This window comes from Diadema setosum, chromosome 1 (assembly GCF_964275005.1).
Source record: "Diadema setosum chromosome 1, eeDiaSeto1, whole genome shotgun sequence".
Taxonomy (NCBI): Eukaryota; Metazoa; Echinodermata; class Echinoidea; order Diadematoida; family Diadematidae; genus Diadema; species Diadema setosum.
Genome location: NC_092685.1, coordinates 47,746,915 through 47,770,069, shown reverse-complemented (window position 1 = coordinate 47,770,069; position 23,155 = coordinate 47,746,915). Strand labels below are relative to the sequence as shown.

The 23,155-nt window shown below is 38.1% G+C and overlaps 1 protein-coding gene across 1 annotated transcript; it reads right to left on the bottom strand.

Annotated features, from left to right (window-relative positions):
• Positions 1 to 3,525: 3,525 nt before the first annotated feature.
• On the bottom strand, positions 3,526 to 19,108 carry LOC140231559 (axin interactor, dorsalization-associated protein-like). The gene is made up of 10 exons (XM_072311699.1): positions 18,992 to 19,108; positions 18,115 to 18,178; positions 11,379 to 11,432; positions 10,129 to 10,183; positions 9,355 to 9,427; positions 8,630 to 8,754; positions 8,016 to 8,138; positions 7,124 to 7,246; positions 5,743 to 5,860; positions 3,526 to 4,493 (listed from the first exon to the last, which is right to left on the bottom strand). The coding sequence occupies exons 1-10, from the start codon at positions 19,096 to 19,098 to the stop codon at positions 4,397 to 4,399; spliced, it is 939 nt and encodes a 312-aa protein (XP_072167800.1). The 5' UTR covers positions 19,099 to 19,108; the 3' UTR covers positions 3,526 to 4,396.
• Positions 19,109 to 23,155: the final 4,047 nt, after the last annotated feature.

The following is a 23,155-nucleotide window of genomic DNA, read 5'->3' as shown; positions in this document are numbered from 1 at the left end:
TGATACATACACAGCAAGGTGTCCCAAAAATGTCCATGTCAATTACCATTTCTCTTTGTTACATCTGGGGGTAATTATAAACCTTCACCATTTATACATTGTACTACAAAGATTGTTGTGCAACAAAAATACAGATTAGAAATAGGCAGGGTGCACACAGGCACAGGAAAACAAATGTGCTCAACTCTTTTGTCACTTTGTCAGAATAATATGTCAGTGGTGATATTAAGTCCTTGTCACAATGAAATAAAGTTGCATCTACAATACACATGATCTTCCTATTGTGACTTTTGACAAAACAAATGAAACTGAATTACACAATCGGCGATGATATTAAAGTACTGCTTTAGAAATGAGAGATACACTGTACTTGATACTCTTTTAAGACTGATTATTTTTGCAGGAAATCCAAGACTACGGAAAGTTCTCTAAACATACTGTTGTTGCATTTTGGTCACTTATGTTGACACAGATATGTTCTCTTGGATATTACAAATTGTTCCATAAAAAAATCTAATGGTAGATAAAATCCTAGATAACTTAGAAAGTAAGCAAGGTGAAGAGAGCACGGACAAGAAAGAATTATAACTTTGAAAGATGAAAACCACCATGAAACACCATCATATCTCTTTTATCATGCCCCTATTACTTGGCTGCATGTTGCTGTGCTGCTTTTCATTAGCATTTGGGATGACTTCCAAAAGGAATTTGCAGTCATTGCAGACAAAGCCAGTGTCCCACAAGCCCAATTACAAAATCCCTCGTCATTAACAGTTGTTTTCAGGATATCTGTGTATGGGAACCTTGTTACAACAAGGACCTAAAAACCATGACAATTACCTCGTTATACATATTCAGGTTTCTCACAAATCAGGGTACAAAAATGACCGAGACATAAAAAGTTTGGATCTGCAAAATTGCCTAGTTAAAGAAGCATTCTCTCATTTCGGACCTCTACGGAACAAGGTTCCACTGTATTTATCAGCAAGAAAAGCAAGCCAATGATGACCCCAGCATCTGATGAAGCACAGGTTGTTCATGGACAGAACAAGGATGTAAAATGACCACTGACATTAAAACAGTAATCTTGGGAAATTACTGTGAAACTCATCTATTGTAGGGAAATTAACGCAATGTCCTTTCCTTTCCAGCATTCTTAAAAAAATAATTGAATAAACAAACAAAAAATAATAATAAATATGAACATGTACATCATTTACACATTCAGAGACAATACCCAACTCCTATGTTCATTCAAACCTTTATACAAAATGGAATTTAAAAAAAAAGAAAAAAAAGGACTCTACATAGATTTTAACGTGATTGTACAAGAAAGACATCTTTCACATCTATTTCATGTTGCTACAATATGGCCGTTTCTGAGTATAGGCACATCACCCATATTACTAAAATGGATTTTCAAAACAAACACTCAAACTGACAGCAAACTGCTTGTTATAATGGACACACCTACATAATTAAACATCAATATCCATCATACTGCCACTGTGCTAAGACAAGAGTAGCATCTTTTCTTGGCATTGATTTGCTGCAAAGAGTGTCATCAAGCTCACTCTGGACTATCTTAATGCAGTACATGTATTTTCAACCCATCATACACGTAGAAGTTGTCACTATTTTCTACATTCCTGCAATTCTCTACACTTTATTTAAAAAAACAAACAAACACACAAATATAATGTATCCTTTGGCATACGGTCTCCAAGTAGAGTCACATTATCAACCTCCAGTAACCCACCGACATTTATTTTTTTAAAAGTCATCATGTTGCTTTTGCAATTGAGCATCACTTTTTCCCCTTTTTTCTGTATGCAGTATAAATGGAGCATGAAAGTCAAAGAGAGTGTGGAAGAAGAGCAAGGCATACATATAAGTAAGGCATTACTGTCTTTTATAAACATGATATACATGTAGTAGACTACGTATCCCACTACATCAAAAGAAGATACGTGCTGTTTGCTGCAAAAGCAATAGTCAATGGTGTTTGACTACATTAATATCTATTTGTCTGAATCCAAAATTTCAGTATATCAAACATACTCTCTGTGGCTACAGAAATCTACTCTGTATCCACTTTGTGGCCTTTTGAAGACATCACACCTCCCTTACTGTTATGCACAAATGTTTTATACTATTTAGAACTGTATAACAGCCACTAAATCTCTGTATCAATGACAAGCCAAGGAGGCTAGGGAAAGATTCATTTCATTTTCTAACCAAACAAACATACCTCCACTAGTTCACATCCCATTTCTTTGCTAGACCCTAAGACCTATCTTCAGTGCCATTCTTCGCTCCTCCACACTGTCCAGGGAAGAAGTGTCACACCTCAGAATCCACCAGATAATGAATTTCAAATACAATTTCAAATGAGAATGACGCGATACGATGCTGCTCTGAAAAACTGTTGTCCACTATTAACCAACTACGATTGAGTTACGATGTCAAAAGGGACTGTTACCAGCATCACAACAGAAAGAGCTGATAACAGTGTTAGCTCGAGGTGCATGTATGTATGTACAGTTTCAACCTTATTAAAGGTTGGTGCAAGTAACACTTGGTTACAGGCATGTTACATCTCAATGCTGGCAGACTTTGCTGCCTAATTTTGCACAGTCTCCCTGCAAACATGGGCCTTTCTTGATGTGAGATACTAAGAGACCATTTTTCGCATAGCTTGAAAAAGATATATCAACAGAGCACAAGAACACAAAATCGGCCCTTGTTATCAAGACCTGCATTACTTGCCACACAAAATTTCCTCTGATACAAATACATGTACATGAACATTCTGATGCACCTCTCTATTTCTTTTACCTTCTTTCTTGTGATACAGACGAAACAAGATTTTGTCTCCATGATTTTGGACTTATCCATGGCAAAACTCTGATTTCTTTTTTGATTTGCTACATCATTGAGCTATGCTCACAAATAACACATGCTTACCGGACGGGGAAATCTTCATGGTGACTGCATGGTGACTGCAACAACTCTACAGACTAAACATCACAAAATCCTTCTGATCTTGTAGTTTGATTGTCTGTTGAGATCTGCTAATAGGGAGCTTTAGATTTTGACGCGCGGACGTTTGAGACGACGAGTGCGCTGGACGTTCTCCTCTCTCCGTGTCGTGTGGAAAAGTAGCTTTAGATTACTCTGGGACGCAACGTATAAAAAATAAAATCGCGCCCCCATATGATCATGCATGAAGTAGTTCTCTACGTTGCAAACTGTGCGGACGTGAAAATAGCCCAGTACGCGTAGTGAAAAACTCAGGCGACGCAAGCTAAAAATAGATCGACTTGAGGTGCGCTTCTGCGCACGCTCAGAACATATATTTTCCCTCTGAACGTCCGCGCATCTAAAATCTAAAGCTCCCTAGTATCTAAAATCATGCATGTTTGAACTTCTCATGTTATAGACTCATAAAGGATTCCCTCACTTGCAGCAATCTGATACCAGGTTTGAAAGTGGAAAAAAGGGGGCAACTTAACGAGACCTGTGCTCATAAAATGCATAGATATATATACTATATCTTGGCGGAGCTCAAACTACGCCCCAAACAAGGTGAAGTTCCACGTATATGGCACACTTTTATCATCATGGAAAATATGAAAAGTTGGGGATGCACTTTGTACATGGGTACCAGAAAATCTTGGCAGTGGTTGCCAAGCCCAACATGTGGATCCCGTCTTAGGAAGTCAATACATTGCGAGTATTGTGTGTGCAGGTATGATTTTGTAGAGGAACCGAAAAGACATTGACTTTTAATTTCACATTACACCATTCAGCAAAATCAACCCATATGCATTTCATTCCATCAATGCTACTATTTCATTGTAACTTTGCGGGTTGCGATGAAGAGTTTGTTGGCGACTTTGTGAAGTAAAAAATGCCAAAGAAATGATTAGTAGCGTATATATTCCCGTCCAGTATGTAATAGCATTTGTAGTGGCATGCAAGCAGTTGGCATACTTGCATCTTGTGTGCAAACACACATTAGATGAGGTGAAAATTTTTATCATTATGTTTTTTTGCCAACTCCTAAAGTCGGAATGTGCCCTTTACAGCAGTGTACCATATACAGGGAACTTGACGGTATGTCTCCAAGAAGGCACGTAGTACACTCAAGGTTGCTCCAAACCATACCTAGCGTAGCGACTTCTCTTCAAGGCTGGACAACAGAGGCATGTCAGCTTTCGACGTTGCCTCGAGGCAAGCATATCGATGTGCAAAGTAGCCACGACCTGTCACATCGGGTATACAAATACAAAGAACTTGGACTTCATTTCAAGTTCATAATACTGTGATCCAGAAAACTGCTTCCTGGGTCACATAGCAGAAACCTCGCGAGCAAAGAGGATGTGCGCCCTCTCTAGTTCTCGTACAAATTCAGCTTGAGATGTAGATAGAGTGGTTTGGCCGTGAGTAGACTCAGCTTCTTTCTCTTGAAGTCCGTTGGCTTTTTATACCTGCACAGGTGTGACAATGAAAGAAAGACAATGTATGGTATATGTAAACACTCCAAAGGGAAAAGATCATGGCATTACATGGCTGACATGTGCATTTAAGATTCAGCCAAAAAACTAGTCCTAATTCTGTGTCTAATTTCACATACTGCAAGTCCTACTGTAATATCAACAAGAGTATAGAATACAGTATGTATAAAAGCAATAATGAAGACATATCAAACCATTAAAGGACAAGTTCACCTTCATAATCATAAGGATTGAGAGAATGCAGCAATATTAGTAGAACACATCAGTGAAAGTTTGAGGAAAATTAAACAATCGATGCAAAAGTTATGAATTTTTAAAATTTTTGAGTGGGAACCGCTGGATGAGGAGACTACTAAGGCTCGTGATGTCATATGAGTACAACAGTATAAAGAAAATGTAAAGAAAATTCAACATATTTTCACTTTTTTTCACATAATAAAAGAGCACTTGACTTCCCTCTTTCTAAAGGCGATGGGAATAATATTACCCATAACATATGTCAGTAACAAGTCAAGGGAATGTGTACTTTTTTCAAAAGATGAAATTTTGTGAAATTCTCTTTATATTTTCCTTATATTGTACGCATGTGACATCATACACTACAGTAGTCTTCTCATCCAGCGGTGACTGCACAAAAACTTCAAAAATTCATAACTTTTAAACGGATTGTCCGATTTTCCTCAAACTTTCAATGATGTGTTCTACTAACATTGCTACATTCTCTCAATCCTTATGTTAATGAAGGTGGACTTGTCCTTTAAACGATAAGCATTATGTATGAAATGGTGATTGATGAAATTGTCCTTTCTTCCCCTCACAAATAAGGGCTAAGGTGAATCAAAGGCTTCATAATTCCAAAGTTACCAAAAAGTGAATCTGTTGTAGACAGCCAGCATTGATACTTGCACCACGATGCATGTTCACACATGTTCTCACATAAGTACGCAAAACACATTTAAGACTGAAGATTGGCATAGATGCTTCAGAAACACTGATAAAATGGTAATGAGAATGACTGTCGCCACAGAAAGGGGAGTTTTACTACTCCGCATCAAAGATTTGCTATCCATTTTATTTTCTTTTAATGATACATTTCCAGATCAAAAAAGTCTTTTGGTTCACATGACAGCAAGAGATACAACTAAACAGTTTGAACAGTAGCTAGCGTTGTTTGCCATCATTTTAAAGGACCTGAACATGTGAAGTGACTTTGGTTACTCACAGCTCTATGACAAGGGGTCCATTTTTTATCTCGTCCATCTCCATGAAAGCAAAACACTTGGTACTGATAGCTCTCTTCTTGGCCTTGTAGTGTTTGAATTCAAAGAACACTGCCGTTCCTGCAGTAAAAAAAAAAAAAATAGAGAGGGGAGGCAAATATTGTTATTCTATAGATGACCATAGAATGCTGTTACTGTTCATCTAAATTATCAGACACATCCAGACTGACTTTAAAATGGTGAGATGTGAGAAAAAGAATTGTATTAAAGTGAAGTTAGCCTGGCAAGGAACAATTATGGGTGACAACTCCGTCATACAACTCTCTATGTTAACATCATTATATGAAACTCAAAGCAATATTACTTTGCACTGGATTAGATATGACTTTCAGATGTATAGGCAACCTTTCCTGTGTAGGAAAAACATAACACTCATCACTTTTCAATGCATACTCATCATGAAAACATGATGAACACCAAGGATTCACATGTGGAATATGTTTACCAGTTTAACTTGTAGTTGAGCTGAAATCATGAAATTCAAATTTGAATTCCAAGCTTTGCAGTTTTTAATAGAGACTGCTACATCTAACCATACAAACAGGGAATGAGGTATCAAACAGAATTGTCTCATGTACATTCATCAGTTGGCAGAGGAAATACGTAATTCACTTGGTGAAATTGACAACTGCAATTCTGCATGTCACTGATGGATATGGCTTCAGTACAAGACATCAAAATGGGCTCAACATAATGAAGTGTGTCTGTAGAAGTCTATCTTGTCTCTCTGGGCATGGTTTCCAGCGAGACTGATTTCGGATGATTTATCAGCTATCCAGCCCGTCCTAGACATGCCCATGTGGGAGGGGAAATTGAGATCCAGGCACAGCGGGAAATTAGTAATTCCGCTCCCAATCAAATTATTTTCAGAGCTTCCCAGAGAAATTGTGAAGCAAACTGTCGCTGACAGATGACTCAATCAGGCTATGGACAGCCAAGCTCACAAGACTCAGAAAATAGTCTTATAGTAGTTTGCTCATCTCTGGCTTACTTCTTCAATCTTTGTTTTTGTTATAAAAGTGAGTAATATGTATGTTCGGTATCAAACATATATACCAGTGAGCCTTACTTATTTCTAGTAATGACTCTGACTGGCTTTAGAATGACAAATTTTAAATGGATTGGTAAGGAAAGCGAGATGAAGTAGAGTTTAAAAAGCAAATTAGGAGGACATTTCTCACCCAACTTGTGCCAAATCATTCATATGACACATGGACATATTTGTTGGGGATTCCTTGATAAAGTTCTCGCAGCACATGTCGAGTGATGGAGATATATGTCTTTAAAGTGGCTAGAGAGAGGACAGAAGGGAAGGGCTTCTACCTTTCGGAAGCTTTTCCAGGGGCTTTTGCAGCTCTACGTTTACTCCATACATAACGTAGGGTTCCTCTCTCCTTGTAGCGACGGGCGTGTCTTGTGACTTTGTGACGTCAACTCCGGCAACATCTGTGAAGATGGTGTAACATGGAGAAAAAAAAAGACAAGGATGACCAAAAAAAAAGTAAAGACCCAGATGTGAAAATGGGGTATGAAATTAGGTTCCACGACATTTGCTATTGGGACAATTGCTCCCATGAACATGCTAATCAAAACATAAATTCTACCCACAAACGTAACCCTAACCCTAATCCTAATCCTCATATCAAACTAAACCTAACACCCTATGACAACACTGACCATAATCCTAATAACCCTAAAGAAAATAAGACCAGAGCAATGTCGCAGGAGCAAATGTTCTGTCACCTTAAAATTAATGTTTGGAGATTTTGGAAACATACATGAATACGCCAGGTATGCAGAATTGTGTTTGACACAATGAAATATGAGCACAGAACGTGAAATAATTGTTGCTCATAAATATGCACATACAGGTGACTGTTAACGGTAACCACCTGCAGAGGCCATAACAATTTCTCAAAGACAGAAAGAGCCGCTATGGAACCTGTCTGCACTCTGTAATGGCCATCTGCATAGCGCAGTCACTTTTCCCCTAAAACAGTCACTTCTCACACGCTTGAATCTATTTTTCAACTAGATATTGTTTGGAATCAATGTGTTTACCTTCTATCTTTAAAGTTATGCATGGGACATAATTTGTAGTAAGTACACATAATTCACACATAATTTGGCCAGAAAGGTCTGGGCTAAAACAATAATGAAGCAAACAATGGACAGAAAAGTACTCGAGAACACAGAAAAAACATGAAGAGCTCACCTTTGACCGAGATTGTGATAAAAGGATCCAAGTAGACGGATGCATCCTTTAGACCAATCTTCTCAATGTGTATTGTCAGACCGGTGGTACCTGGTTCATGTGCTATCCTGCTTAGCAGAGTTCCTGTCGGACAAAGGGGATGACATCACATCTTTTCAAATCATAATGATTACTATGTCCAATAATAAACAGTCTTTGATACAGCATATTTCTAACCAAAACAATGATCTATACTAATCATGCTGATAGGAATCACTTCTATACAGCACACACAAAGGTGTTAATTGTCATTTTCATGCGCCAAAGGGCTTAACTTCTAACTTGTCAAGCTATCTTGCGGCAATATGACCATTCTCCCTAAAATCTTGGCCTTGATAAAAGTTTAACAAACCCACCGGGGTGCAATATTGCTCTAGACCTTCACAGAGTTCATTCTGGTTCAAAAGGGATAAGGATCAGGCAATTCCAAATCATTTGCAGCTTCAGAACATCTGCATCGCTGAGATATAAAGAAACATTATGGGCTACAAGAAAGACCATGCACCCATAATGCATGCCATCAGTGATGCTGTCACCACGGCAACATTGCACCGACGGGTTCAAAGGCTACCCACCGGTTGGTTTGATGTTCTGTGCTTTTGACTGGAGCTGGGGTTCAACGTCCTCCTCGTCCTCCTCCACATCCTCTTCCTCGTCGCCTTCCATGTCGATTTCAAAATTTCTTCTCGGGGACTTCTGCCTGCCGAACAACATGCAAGTCCATTAAAGCATTTTCAAGAGATACAATTGCATCCTCCTCTCAGTCAACTCCTTGTCTCTATTGTGCTTAAAACAAAAGGCTAACATGCCCACTTGCTACTGCTGTAAAAGTGGAAATTTTCGCGGTGTTGAAATTTTTGCGCATTTCGCGCAACCAGAAACTAGTGCGAAAATAAAAGCACACAAATATTTTTGCTGCCGTATGTTCCTGTACTTGGTGTCTTGATTCCGCGGAATTAAAAACACGTGAAACTCTTCTCACCCGGCTAAGCGTGAAAAATTAGTCGAGCGAAAATATCCAAACCTGCTTTTACAGTAAATGAAAGATTTTCTACCTCTCAAGTGCATCTCACAATAACCGTTGTAGTATGTCATGACTTGAATGTAACAGAAACCCAAAGTGTGATATGAATACAGTTAGACAAAAAAAAAAAAAAAAATGTCTTTTACCCATGGTCTGTGTCACAGATGAACTAAGAAAATATTGACCTCACAGTTATTGCCAATACAATGAATTCTTCCTCTCCTTCTCCTTAATGCAATGTTGCTATAGCAACAACATTTGAATGCTAGAGCTCACCTTGTCTGAAGAAGGCTGGCCGGTATCTCGATGGGAAATTCAGCTGGTGAACTGGACAGCAAATCTTGCAAGGCTAGGGTTAAAACAAACAAACATAAACACATAAATACATAAATACAAATACCTAGTGTAAGTAGAGGTACATCAAACATGACCACCAGCAACTTGAATGTTGACAGGCTACTCAGTGTAATGTCTTTCTAATGATGTAATGTCTTTCTAATGATGAACATTAAAGGGCAGAAACTACAGGTCTCCCTTTCAACAAAACATAAGCCAAGAAATGTCATCAACTTGTAACCTACATGTCCGGCTCATTCATATGTCTTTGGTATCTTAAAAAAGATAATTTTCCCTCAGCACTGTCTTGTGTACATGTTGCATCCAGTTGCATCCAGCCCAACATATCTGCTCATTGAATGATGCCTAAGGCGTTGCATCAAAATTACGACCAGCAGGAACCCTCAGGATCCTGCTTGAATCAGGATCATGCAGGATCCTGCCCAGGTGTTTGCCTGGGCAAACAATGATGTTGGCAAAAATGACTGAAGCATTGGTATCATCTGCTGTGTAAACACTCTTACAGTACATGATTTTTTTTTTTTTTTTTTGGTACTGCCATTGCTCTTTTCTACTGATTTCATTTGAAGGCCAATCAGAAAATTTTAATTCTGACAATCCATTCATCAGAATTCCCATATCTGTCAATGTTGGTAAGAAAACAAAAGATATTCTGCTTGACTTCAATATTTGCCAGTGTATCCGTAATCTTACCTGCATCTAATTTCTTCACATCCTCTAATGACAGCTCGTTCGTCGCATTTGGTGACTGCACAGAGCAGAAAGAGAAACAATGATTAAATCAGACTAAAAATATTTACATTTCAAATGGTAGCTGTGAGTTGTATCGGTACAAGTAAGTGTAGCAGCGATGATGATATCGACAAAATATTATCAATGACAATAATGCCTTTAGTACCAGCTGTATTTCTAGTAATACTACTACACTGACAATGGTAACAAATATAACTCAAAAGTAACAACATTATAATAATAATTATTATTATTATTATCATTATTGTTATTATTACTATTATCATCATCATCATCATCATTACAGAAATAACAACAATGATGATTATTATAATTTTTTCACGCTATTATTTTTACGATTTTTCTTCTGATTTTCCCTTGTGTTACTGGCACTGTTCTGCCGTATAATATTAATTCAATTCATACTTTCACCCCTGTTAGATCTCTACACTCATCCAACTATGACTTTCGTGTAATTCCAAAATTCGCAACAACTTGGGGCACACAGTCCCAGTCCCACCTCATGGAATAACTTACCTTTAGACTTCTACCCTCAATCAGACTCCTTTAAAAGGGGCCTAAAAACATACATGTACTTGTTTAATTTTTCCTTTTCACTATGTGTTAATTTGTTTGTTTGATTTTGTTGCAGTTTTTTGCACTTTCTTTACTTCTTTTAACTTTCTCATTTTATTCTATTGCCCCCTAGAGCACTCCACAGAAGTGGATTTAGTGCATTAGAAATCATATCAACTATACAATCACAATATGAAAACAAGGAAGCACAAAAAAAAAGCAAATAAATTTTATAGGGAAAAAAAATGGTCGAAGGACTTCGACCAAAGAAAAACCTGCCACACCCTCAGTACACATTTTATATCAAAACCATTTGAATTCATTTTTACAATGTTATTAAATGTTCACAAATGCTATATAATACATGTATAGGGAGGACATAACAGGATCCCACTACTGTTTGGACCTTGTAACCTTACAACAATGCAAACAATCCAGATCAGCTTCAAAACTAAATCTCTTAAGGCCTCGAGTTCTTTATCAACTTGCCATTGGGAACAGCAAAACAAAACTATCATCTGATGCCTAATGTACAGTGGACTAAACTGATTAACACAGTATCTGAAAATCATACAATTATTACACACAACTTCACGTTTTCAAGACATTGTAAGGGATTTCAAATTGATACCAACCTGTAAGGTTTGACCTCTTAGCTCCAGGCACACTGTGATTCTCTGAAGTGTTTTCTGACAAACAAACAAACAAAGAGAGAAAAACAAATTAAATTATGCAGTGGTAATGATAGGTTGATAATAAGAGAACACATTAAATCAGGTTTGAAGCATGACAAGCAAGCAGAAACGATGCCTAAAAGGACTTTAGACAATTTAATCACCGAACAGACAGTGAATGCTCTTTAAGCTGATGCTGAATTGCACTGTTTGGCAACTGTAATCAAATTTCACTGTTTGACTGACTGTAATCCAATTTCACTTGTGCTCTTTCTCATTGAATGGTTTTCATTTGTTAGGCTTGCTTCCTGCCAAAATAACTGGGACTCTGTGAAAGCCATAAATGTGTGAAAGGCACAGACATTATGATTGGTATCCATTGTACCCACTGGAAGAAGAAGACTCTCTACATCACACGGCATGTGACATTTCTACCCTTGCTTGCGAATCTGGGTGCAGATGTGACTCCTCCCAGCTACTTTACATCACAGCCTGTATGTAATTAAAGTACATCAAACTCTCAGAGAATTGAAGCAGAGACAAGGGCTTAGCCTTGTCTTCAGACTCACTCTTTTTTTTTCTGTAAACTGTTGGCAATATAATGATGGTGTGTTGAACGCTGATTGTAAGATAGGGTGGGGGTGGTTGTGAGATGGCTCTGGTTTAAATATGGCTCCTTGAAACTTTAAACATTCCAAATAGTATGTCTTCAAGGAAAAAACATAAGCTTGCCGAGTATGCAAGGTTTTCCCACACTGTAGCTATATCATTCACATGTAGAATCACACATTCACACACACACACACACACACACACACACACACACAAATTGAAACTGTTTGAACCCTTTTAGGGGGAGTGCATTTTTGTAATCAACATTGATAAAGAAAAGAATTTTCCTATCTTCATAGCTCATAAAGAAGTTTGCTTGAAAAAAAAAAAGGATTCTACAATACTACTTACACAAGTTTTGTTCAAAGTATGTGTGTATTCGTGTGTATAAGTAGACTACAAATTATCTCCATCATTACACATCAGCCACATAAACTCAGTTCATTAAAAGTACAAATTTTTATTGTAAACATATTTACAAGCTTTCATACTCAGGGACAAACACAAATTTTGTGCTATTGCTACTGCATTTCTTATTTTACAGCTTGTAAAGGATGGTAATAACACAGCACTTGATATTAATGTACTTCTAATCTTCACAAACACCAAGCCATCAAAAATTTTTATTGCAGATTCTTGTTTGAATTGCACATATGTCACAACATCCTATTCATACATGTGTGAGTACTTTGTAAAGTTGTTACTCTAAAGGTGAAACATAATTCTCAGAAGGGCTCAAATTCATCTTCCACCATTTGAAATTTGCTTACAATATCGAAAGGCTCTACCAAGAAACTCGTCTGGCTGATGCGACTTGTCAGGATAATTAGTCGTTTTGAAGTATTTCAAGATGAAAAGTGTGAAATAGTTTAGATAGGAGTACCCAATTTTTATTCCTGAAGTGCCCTCCCTGTTCAGTAGTGGGTTGGAAACAATCTTTTTTTTTTTAAATTATTTAATTGCAATACAATTAGCACACCAGTAGACTCCCACTGGTAGCTGTGAGCTTTGATATCAGAAAGGTTAACTGCACTGCACTGCACTGCACAGAAGAACTAAGGAAAAAAGAGCATGACAGTTGGGGAGATCGGGCAGATTCTGCGGCATTGGAACACTTGCTACCTGCAAGACCTGGTGCACTGCAATACTTGGGAATAGAACCACAACCAGTGTCATCACCTGTACACATGGAAGTTGGTGAGTGAGTGTCAAAAACGAGCCCACACGCTCTGAATTTGTCGCTACGGAAGCAATATCATCTGCACGCATTCTTTCTGTTTCGGTAGGCAACACCCTCTTTCTGTCATGCACAGTAACTGAAAGATTTTCGGTCTGTTGGTTTGCTTTTTCTTTTAAACCTTTGCTGGTAAGTGTCCTTGTTTAAAAATTTCACCCATGCTGCAGAAGCAAGTGACAATGCAGACAAGGGTCTGTGAAGACAAGACTACACAGATTCCCTCGTTTTGACAAGCAGGCAATAGTACACTGCTCCCGCTTGGTTCCTCCAGTGATATTGCCACTCCAGTGTAAGGAGGGCAAGATTGCGAACGGGAGATGGGAGTGGTCCTTAGCGTCTCGTCTAATCACTGCGACAAATTGGTGATAGTTCCTCCTTTTTTGCCTACTTTTTTTTTCTTCCTTAAACTTCACATCTGCAATGTGGTTAGAATCAATATTCCACTCACTGGGCATGCATGTTTGTGACTTTTGTGAATATGTATACATACAGTGTACCCCTGGGAATTGAACTGAAATACAAAGCTGCTGCCAGAGCAAAGTGATAAATTAACATATTTTAAGGCATAATTTACCATTTGCAGATGAAACTAGAAATGTCGCTACAGCGACTGGTTATACCCCCGCCAAACAACATTTCATAAGCTTTGGTCAAAACAACATTTCATAAGCTTTGGTCAAAAAACTGAGGAAGTAGTTAAATCCGCAAGATCTTTCCTTGATCTTCTGCCATTAATATGCCGTTACCATGGCAACGTACTTTCGGGTACTGTCCAAAAATGCGTCTTGCACATCTACAACCAAAGGCACACATCTGTACCAAGTTTCATGGAAATTGGGCAAAAACTGAGGAAGTAGTTTGCAACACAAAACTTTCCATCATTTTGGCTCATAATATGTGAGCTGTTACCATGGCAACATACTTTTTGTCACTGTCAAGAAATGTGTCATGCTGACCTATATCCTAAGACAAACATTCAATATGAATTCCATGAGAATTGGAAGAACACTGATGAAGCAGTTTTGCCATGAAGCATTTTGCCCTATATTTTACCAATAACATGCCGTTACCATGGCAACGCACTTTTTGCCACTGCGGAAATATGTGTCTCGCACATTAACATATTCAGATGAACATCTGTACCTAATTTCATAAAAATTGATCAAAAACTGTGGGAGGAGTTCGCGACGCAAGATTTGTACCCATTTTTGCCCATAATATGCCGTTACCATGGCAACGTACTTTTGGGTACTGTCAAAAAATACGTCTTGTACATCTACAACCCAAGGCACACATCTGTGCCAAGTTTTATGGGAATCGGTTGAAAACTGAGGAAGTAGTTCGCGACGCAAGATTTGCAACGGACCGACCGCCCGACCGACCGCCCGACCGTCCGCTGATTCCTATATACCCCCTTCAAACTTCGTTTGGCGGGGGTATATCAAAAAACCCAGTTAAGTGTTTCAAAATAGTTCTAACATATGAGTTAGAGATAAAAACAACCAATGGAAAATTTGAATCAGTATAACTAAAATTAAGTATTGTTAAATATACAATACGTGAACAATAGTTACAATAAAATGTTTCTAGGCTATTGCACTGTCTACAGTAATGGTTTATTGAAAAAAAAAAATAGGGATATCTCCTTATATTTAGGGCTTTATTGCTAAATTTTTACATGGTGGGATGTTTTGTGATACAACTGACCTACACATAAGCATCAAATGTGATATCTCGAACATTTTTTAAATCACTGCTCCCAAAGGAAAACTGTACCTTTAATGCACCTCATAATAAGATGAGCATAAACAATTGTAATAACTAAACAAACTAGTTACCTATAAACTGAGAAAATAGAAGAGAGATGAAATTTATAACAACTAGCTATACAATTGTAGGCCTGCATGTTAGAAAAATTGATAAACTAGAGCAAAGAGATGTACACATTCACTTTGAAAATCAATCATGCCATGCTCCCCACATGATTCTGATCAGATGCTTGATCATGGGTTTGAGTTTCAGCACATGATAACTTCATTATTTCACCCTCTGCAAGAAAATCCAGCAACCGATCTCTTGTGGGACACCATGACTTGATTGATAGGCTTCTCTCAAGGCACCTAGCACATGCACGAAATTTGTCGAAAGCCACGCACATTTTACCCATTTCCGACGATTCCACAAGTTGAGCGCACAACAAACAGCGTAATAAAACAAGTGCATGAAAGCACGTACAAACTTAGAAACATACGCACACATGTACACACGTCACATAAAAACATGTTAATGATTCACTAGCACTTCATCAATTCGAGTGAGCTAAACTCTCAGATTTGGCAGAAAGGTATTTGTGTCCCTCAAAAAAACTAGAAATGTCGCTATGGCGACTGGTATGCCTCCGCCATAATGCATGATTCTCCTAATAGGTCTAGATAGTACATGTGGACAATAAGTGATTACATTTTCACAAAATTGGCAAAATATTAAAATGACAAGTTTGTCACAAATGTGTTGAATGTTCACCTTCCTTGACCTAGGTTTAATTGGATGAATAGGAGAGCATGTATTTGGGGATTTAAGGACTTTAACTTGACTTTGACCCATTCATACATTTATGCATTGAGTAATTTTCAAGGTATGGAAAAAAAGTGCAATTTCTGTATTGAATAGTAAATTGTTACCATTTTCATCTGGCCTTTGGCCCTAAAATTCATAAGATAATCACTGTCAGGCAGAACATGCATAAATATGTAGTAAGTTTCAAGATAACTTTTGACCTTTGAGGCAAAAAAAAAGAAAAAGAAAAAAAAAACTTTCCAGAGAATTTCTATTAGGTTACACAGGCATACCCCAAGTGTAAAAAAAAAAGAAAAAATCCTGCTGGCAGTCAGTACATGTATGTTCCATGAAGATATCTTGAACAATTTCCAAGGTAAAGAGAAAAAAGGTGAAGTTTTAATATTTTTACTTGACCTTTTGACCTTTGACCTCACGACCCAAACTTTCACCAGAGAATCTTATTGATTGGGTAATACATGAATACACTAAGTTTCAAGAAAATATCTTCAGGGATTGCATAAATATGGTGGAAATAGTGAAATTTTATGTATTTGACCTTGACTTTTGACCTTTGACCTTGTGCATGTGCACCCAAACGTTGATAGGCACAACTTCACCCCCTAATACACATACATGCCAAGTTTCATTAGGATACCTCAAAAGGTTTTGATAGTTACCCTGTCCACAAAATTCATTACGGACGGACGGACGGACGGACAACCCGAAAACATAATGCCTCCGGCACCACTTCGTGGCGGAGGCATAAAAAAGAAAAAAGGGGGGGGGGGAAGAAGAGTTTTCCTTCTCTCATTTTTGAGCTTTCCAATTCCTCATCTTCCTCTAGCTTTCTCATTTTCTCACATCACACAGAACTTACATTATAGTAGTCTCAGAAAAATGTTGAAAACCATCTATATTTCGCATGAAAAGTTCCAGTTATGGGCTAAATTTCCCTATATCTACAAGCGCATCAGATTGTGAAGTCACACTGACTTTAGTCAATCAAAACTGTTGCTGCCACTCCAATGTTCAAAAATCATATTTTGTAATTGTATGCGAATTTGAGTGGATGCGGTGTGTTGAACTTTGGGGGAAAATATCAAATTCATATATTTGGTCCTCCATTTCAATATTTTCACAGTCAATGTAGTTTAGACATTATATAAAGTATTTATACCATATCTTTCGAGTGGTTTTTAATACTATATTACATATCTCTCTTATCACTTGATAAGAGCAATGAAGCAATGGTAATGAAGCAATGGCTCCAAACTTTATTTCACTCCCAAAGTGATGTCATCCCATGGCAGAATAGTTACAAAAATGTTAGCTTGCATTTAATCTGCCCCCATTGGCAAATCATATCAAAGAAGAAGAAGGGGGGGGGGGGGCGAAGAAACCTAATCCTGTGATGCTAACCTGTTTCGTGTCAGAAGGGGTGCAGAAATTGAAAGCTGAGAGTCAAACCGCATACAGGAGCAAGTACGTTTGGGGACAAAAGCATGCAGAGCATTGATAAGGCTCACTCTACCCCCCCCCCCTTTTTTTTTCATTAACTTTTTTTTTTTCTTAGACCATTTTTGCTAAATGCTCAGCACTAGACAGGGGCTTTGCAAGCCTAATTAACAGCTTCCACTTTGGAATTAGCAGCCTAATACCTGAGCTAATCTATTAGAGCGGACACACCTCAGGTCCACCTATCCTGCCGCCTCCAATGGGGCAGATCAACAATTATTGCTCATAATTTGCTCACACCTTTTTTTATTTGATTGATAGGAAAGCCAATGACAGACAGAGCCGGGCAGCTCCCTTGACTCAGAGTCAGACTCGTACAAGTGAACGCTGCTGGCGTAATCTTCCCCCCAAGTCTCTGATTCTTTGCAGGACTCTGGGCTAAGCCCGAGGGTAATTTAAGACGAGTACTACCCTATTCCGGGAGTCCTGTAATCGCTGATATTAGACCAATCCCTGACAACGGACTTAAGTTGAATTTGCTGCTTAATCAAAAAATAATTTGTTGTTGTTGGTGTGTACATGTATGTGTATAAGAGATAACACAATCCTTTTCATGACTCCCAGTATAGTAAGGAGTGAAAATGTACATAGCTATAGTATAAATTCTCAAATAAAAAAGAACACCCTCTTTTCACTCTTGCATAACACTGAGGGATTTAGAGGTTACAAAATGTAAACAGCTAATAGAGTAACTAGTCTCCCTCCCCCCACCCCCCCCCCCAAAAAAAAAAAATAGCAGTAAAACAAAATAAGATTAACAAGAAGATATTTTACCTTTTGGCTCTCTGAAAACACTGATGGTTTGGCATTCATTTCTCTGTTGAGATGTTTTGACAACCTGGCAGAACATGAAACAGATGATGACATTGAATATCAAAATCTAATACAGTTGAATCTCAGTGTAACGAGATCCTTGGGACCAAGACAATCTGTTCTTTATATCAGTTATTTTTTTATACAATAAACAATACAAAACAAAGGAAATATATTCATCGGGACTGGAGAAATTAGTTTGTTATATCAAGCATTTTGTTATATCAGATCTCTTTAAATCGAGTTTCCACTGTACTGAAGCTAATGATGAAGAAACAAGAATACACTCACACCGAGGGCATCAATATGTTCTGCCAATTTTGGAATGAAATGATTAAATTGCCACCTTCCGGGATATCTTTCCTGGAGTGACCAGGAACTAGTTCAAAATATTTTTGTAACAAAAAACTTACATGAGCCGCACAGTACGCAGAATATTGGACTCCATGGCTGAGAGTTACATGTACAGTACTTCTCTCGCATATTGAGAGAATGTTGACGCGACACTAGAACAATCTAACCCATTGAGGATGAGTTAATTGTGCTGTAATACCCATTTCCCATATAGAATTGACCGAGTGTATTCGGGATAAGTTTTCGATGGGGTAAGATTGTCTTCCTCCACTGGCTTTGAGTAAAATCTGCCTCATTACTAAAAGACATATTATAATCAACAGAATGCTAGAAGAAAAAGCTTCTTTTTTCCCCTCCCTAGATATGATGTTCTCATTTGTTTTAGAATATCACTGTCACAAACAAAGGGAACCCTGTCTTCTGAAATGAGGAAAAAGACGACAAAAAAAATAGTCTACATCTCGCGGAATGTACCCCTACTCACATTTGATACTCTTCCACGGCCTCCACCACCTGCCCCCAGGAATCAAAGTCCGTCCCCTTCCTCAGCGATGCCTGCCATCTCGTGACGATCTTCCCCCTGTCGCTCATGACACCGTCACTCCTTCGATGAAAAGAAAGCAAAACAAAGTCTGTCAGAAGCATTGGAATACCAAGAACAAGAAACACACAGGCATAGACACGACATACCTAACACTACATCAAGAACATGTGCAAAACATCAGACAGATCGTACAGCAGCAGTTTGTCATGTTAAAATCATCCTCCAAATGCTTGGCGACAGCTTGTGTGTTTATTAAACCCCTAAGCTGTTTATTTCTAGTGGCACGAATATCTATAAAAGCATAATGTCATAGGTACATGTACATGTAATGTAACTAAGCATAGTTTGGACAAGAAAATGCCTGTATGGTAGGCCTACAGCTGAATCAATCAGATTTTTTGCTGTTTTTGTTTTGGTAATAGCTAATGATGATATTCAGCCTACATACTGGTATATAATGCTGATATTTTTCTTTGAAAATGGTCTTCAGGGTTTTTTATTCTTTCATACTGCTGTAATACATTTAAATAGGTAAAAAGATAGATTGTACACGTACACATAGCAAATCTTGTCATTATTTTCAAAACACAATTGTGCTAACAATATCATACTCTGGCTTTCAGGAACTGTTTCAGCTTTGTTTTGTTTTGCAACAGGAAGTATGTCAGGAATGCTATTCATGTTTTACTGTTGCGGGGCTGGCTCTGTGGCCTGGGGCCACTGAAAAACTAATGTTGGGCCACCAAATTTCCAAAAAATTTTATCTTTTAGGGGCCAGATTGGGCAGCTAATATTCAAAATGATTGTCATTTATATTTCCTTTCATTTGGGGCCATGATATGTTTCTTTCTTGGGCCACCAAAGTTTAACATTCAAAGATTTCAGAGGCCAAATTGGGCCACCATGTAAAAAGTTAGTGTCGAGCCCTGTGTAAGATAAGAATTTTAGGCCAATACTAAACATGTACACCATTCTATTCTAATACTACAGCCAGAATCAAACAAAGATTTCTAGAATCTCGGAGGGCGGCTTACATAATAGAACACGTACCTTAAAGATGTCAGCCCAATATCTACAAATTACCATGTGAGCTCTTGTCTAGCACAGAACTCATGACAACTTACAAGTGATATTTAAGAGCATTATTTTTGAACATTCTTATCAGATGAAATCACCATCTGATTATAGAAATCCATTTGCTGCCAATTGCTTTCTGTTTAGTGCAAAAGAAAATTGGAGTGATGTTCGTTATTCCTGAGGCTCTTTAATCCGAAAGTGAAATAGTGTAAGGTTTGTTATTCGAAAGGTTTGTTATTCTGAAACACACATAATTCCCAAGGTATGTTAATCCAAAGGTTCATTAATCTGAAAATAAAAAGAATGTGCGTATGAACGAAACTTTGGAATTATGAACCTGATATTGTTTTCGGATAAACAAACCTTCAGAATAACCTACCTATTTTTATTTTCAGATGAACAATCTTTGGAACAGTGAACCTTACTTCATTTTCAGATTAATGAACGTTCAGAACAACAAACTGTATCAAACTGAAAATTGAGAAGGAAATGGGAGGGTGTTCAAAAAGAGAATGGTAGGCTAGAACCACCTCATCCTGCTGAAAGGCCCTTTAATATCCAACACATGTCATCTTCTGCTGATGGTATAGATACTCCGCAAATCACAAATTCTGGAACTGTTTGATAAATACAAGTACATTTAGACCCTGGACGACGAATGATTGCAATAGCTCAAAAGAGCCTTTGCTAGGGAAGCAATGAAGAAGCAACCATGGGACTGACAGCTTTGTATCCTCTCCATAGGACAAAGTGAGCATCTCTCGTATGGATCATGATTCTGAGAGTGATGGCAATGGTCCATATTGATACTCAGCCAATCCATGGGTTCACAGTTTTGTGTTGCTGTTTTGTTATTGTTTTTGTGTTGTTTTTCTTGGGGGGGGGGGGTTGTCCTCAAATCTGCACTAATCATTAAAATTTCCTCTATCAACCTTTCTCAGCAATTGAGAATACATGCACGCTCCATGTTTATCAACTCATTTCTGGCGTAGATTTAAGGTTTCCACATGATTTTCAGGGAGATTTGGGCAGATGATAAATGCAAAGCTATTCTTATTATGGGGTTGGAAACACCTTTCTGAAATGGCAAAAAAGCGCAATCTGAAATTGAATGCATTTGAGCCAGAAATGCATTTCTGCATGTAGGGACGATACGATACGCAAAGTCAACTACCGGTACATGACGTGTGCTCCTTGGGTCAAACATGGACCTAGTCCATGGGTCAAACAGCAAAATGGGACTGCCTTCCTCTCAACTTGCAATAGAGGTGATACGAAGTGTTGAGAAACACGATCTGAACTCCTTTGAAAATGCATTGAAACGTGTTTCAAACATGGAAAAGATGATAAACACAGCTTTAGAAGTGCGAGAGAATTAGATCTACACAATTGTTACATGTATGCCATCCTCTATAACACGACTAGGTACAATGTATTTGATACTGCTTGATGAACACCACACATTACCAGTACTCCCTATACTCTGATACTCGCCCCGAGTGATACCGCTGTGGCAGAACAGTTAGCGCACCCCCTCCCCCCCCCCCCCCCCCAACCCACATATTGCACTACAGTAACTGTGCGAAAGGGAGAAATTCCTCTGGATGGTGACATTTCCATTCATAAGCTGAGATGGTCGAGGAATACGGTACGGTGATTAGAAAGTACATCGTGTAGGTCACCTGTATATGAATGGTCCTACAAGCTTTCTGCAGTTCACTTTGGCCCATACTCATCTTTAACCCTCTATAAAGTACACTGTGTATCGATTCTTTCCTTAAAAGAGAGAAAAAAAAAAAATATCCCACACTACTCATGACTTATGCTACACAATGTGATGTTCAGCGACAACAATAATATCTAGTGCCATTATTCTGTGTGTCAATAGGCACATTGCAAATCTGGCTGAATATCAGATACAATAGAGCAAACTTTCCCTTTTTCATGAGCTGAAAATGTCTTTTGAAAAAAATAACAACCACAACCACAACACAATATCATTATCTACAGAACAGAAAACACACATTTACCTTTTCTGACTCATCCGGTTAGTGAATATCGATATTGACATTTTGATGACGGGTGTTGTTGAAATGACACAAGTTAACAAACAATCCAATGAATGGTATCACTGTCTCTGAATCAAAAGGAATGAAAAAAGAAAGAGAAAAAAAAAAAGGAGGCAGTCAAGTCCTCCTGATTTCTTTTAACCTATCCTTCGAAGAGACCAGCTGATCCATGAGGAGACATTAAGTTCCACCTGGGACATCAAACATCAAATTCAAACACACCCTGGTCCTGATCTGATGGAATACAATTGACCTGCTCTCTAGACAGCTGTCAACAGTTACAGAGACCTCCTCATGCTGCAGTCGTTCCCGGAGTGACGTACCATCCCAGGAATATCCCTTTCCAAACGTGGGGCTGACTTTTTAACAGCATTAGCCCCTGAATCCCGAGTAGGGCGAGGATGTTCCGTTCATGCTCGAGTGCGAATTGTGTAATGCCCACAACGCACTTCCACTCCAGAACATGTGGGGGAAACTAGTTTCCAAACTCAGACCCAGTTTCTATCACTGCATCTCATTTCTTTTATATTTTTTTTCATACTTGCTGTATGGAAAAAAAAAGAAAATCAGAAGTTCCAACTCTGAGGGAGGTGGAAAGAGTCTCTTTCCACCTCCCTAGTTAAAGGTATTGTTTACCATTGGGAGCAGTGATCTAAAAAATATTCAAGTTATCACATTTTTAATGCATCATTAATATGTTTGGGACAGTCGTATCACAAAACATCCTACCATATAAAAATTTCACAATAAAGCCTAGAATATATGGAGATATGACTATTTTTCTCAATAAACGATGACTGGAGAGGGTTTATTCTAAAAACAATATTATTAACTATTGTTCACATTTTGTTTATCTGACAATACTTTACATTGATTACACTGATTAACATTTCTATATCAGTTGTTTCTATCTCTATCTCACATTTCAGAACTATTTTGAGGCACTAAAGCTGGGTTT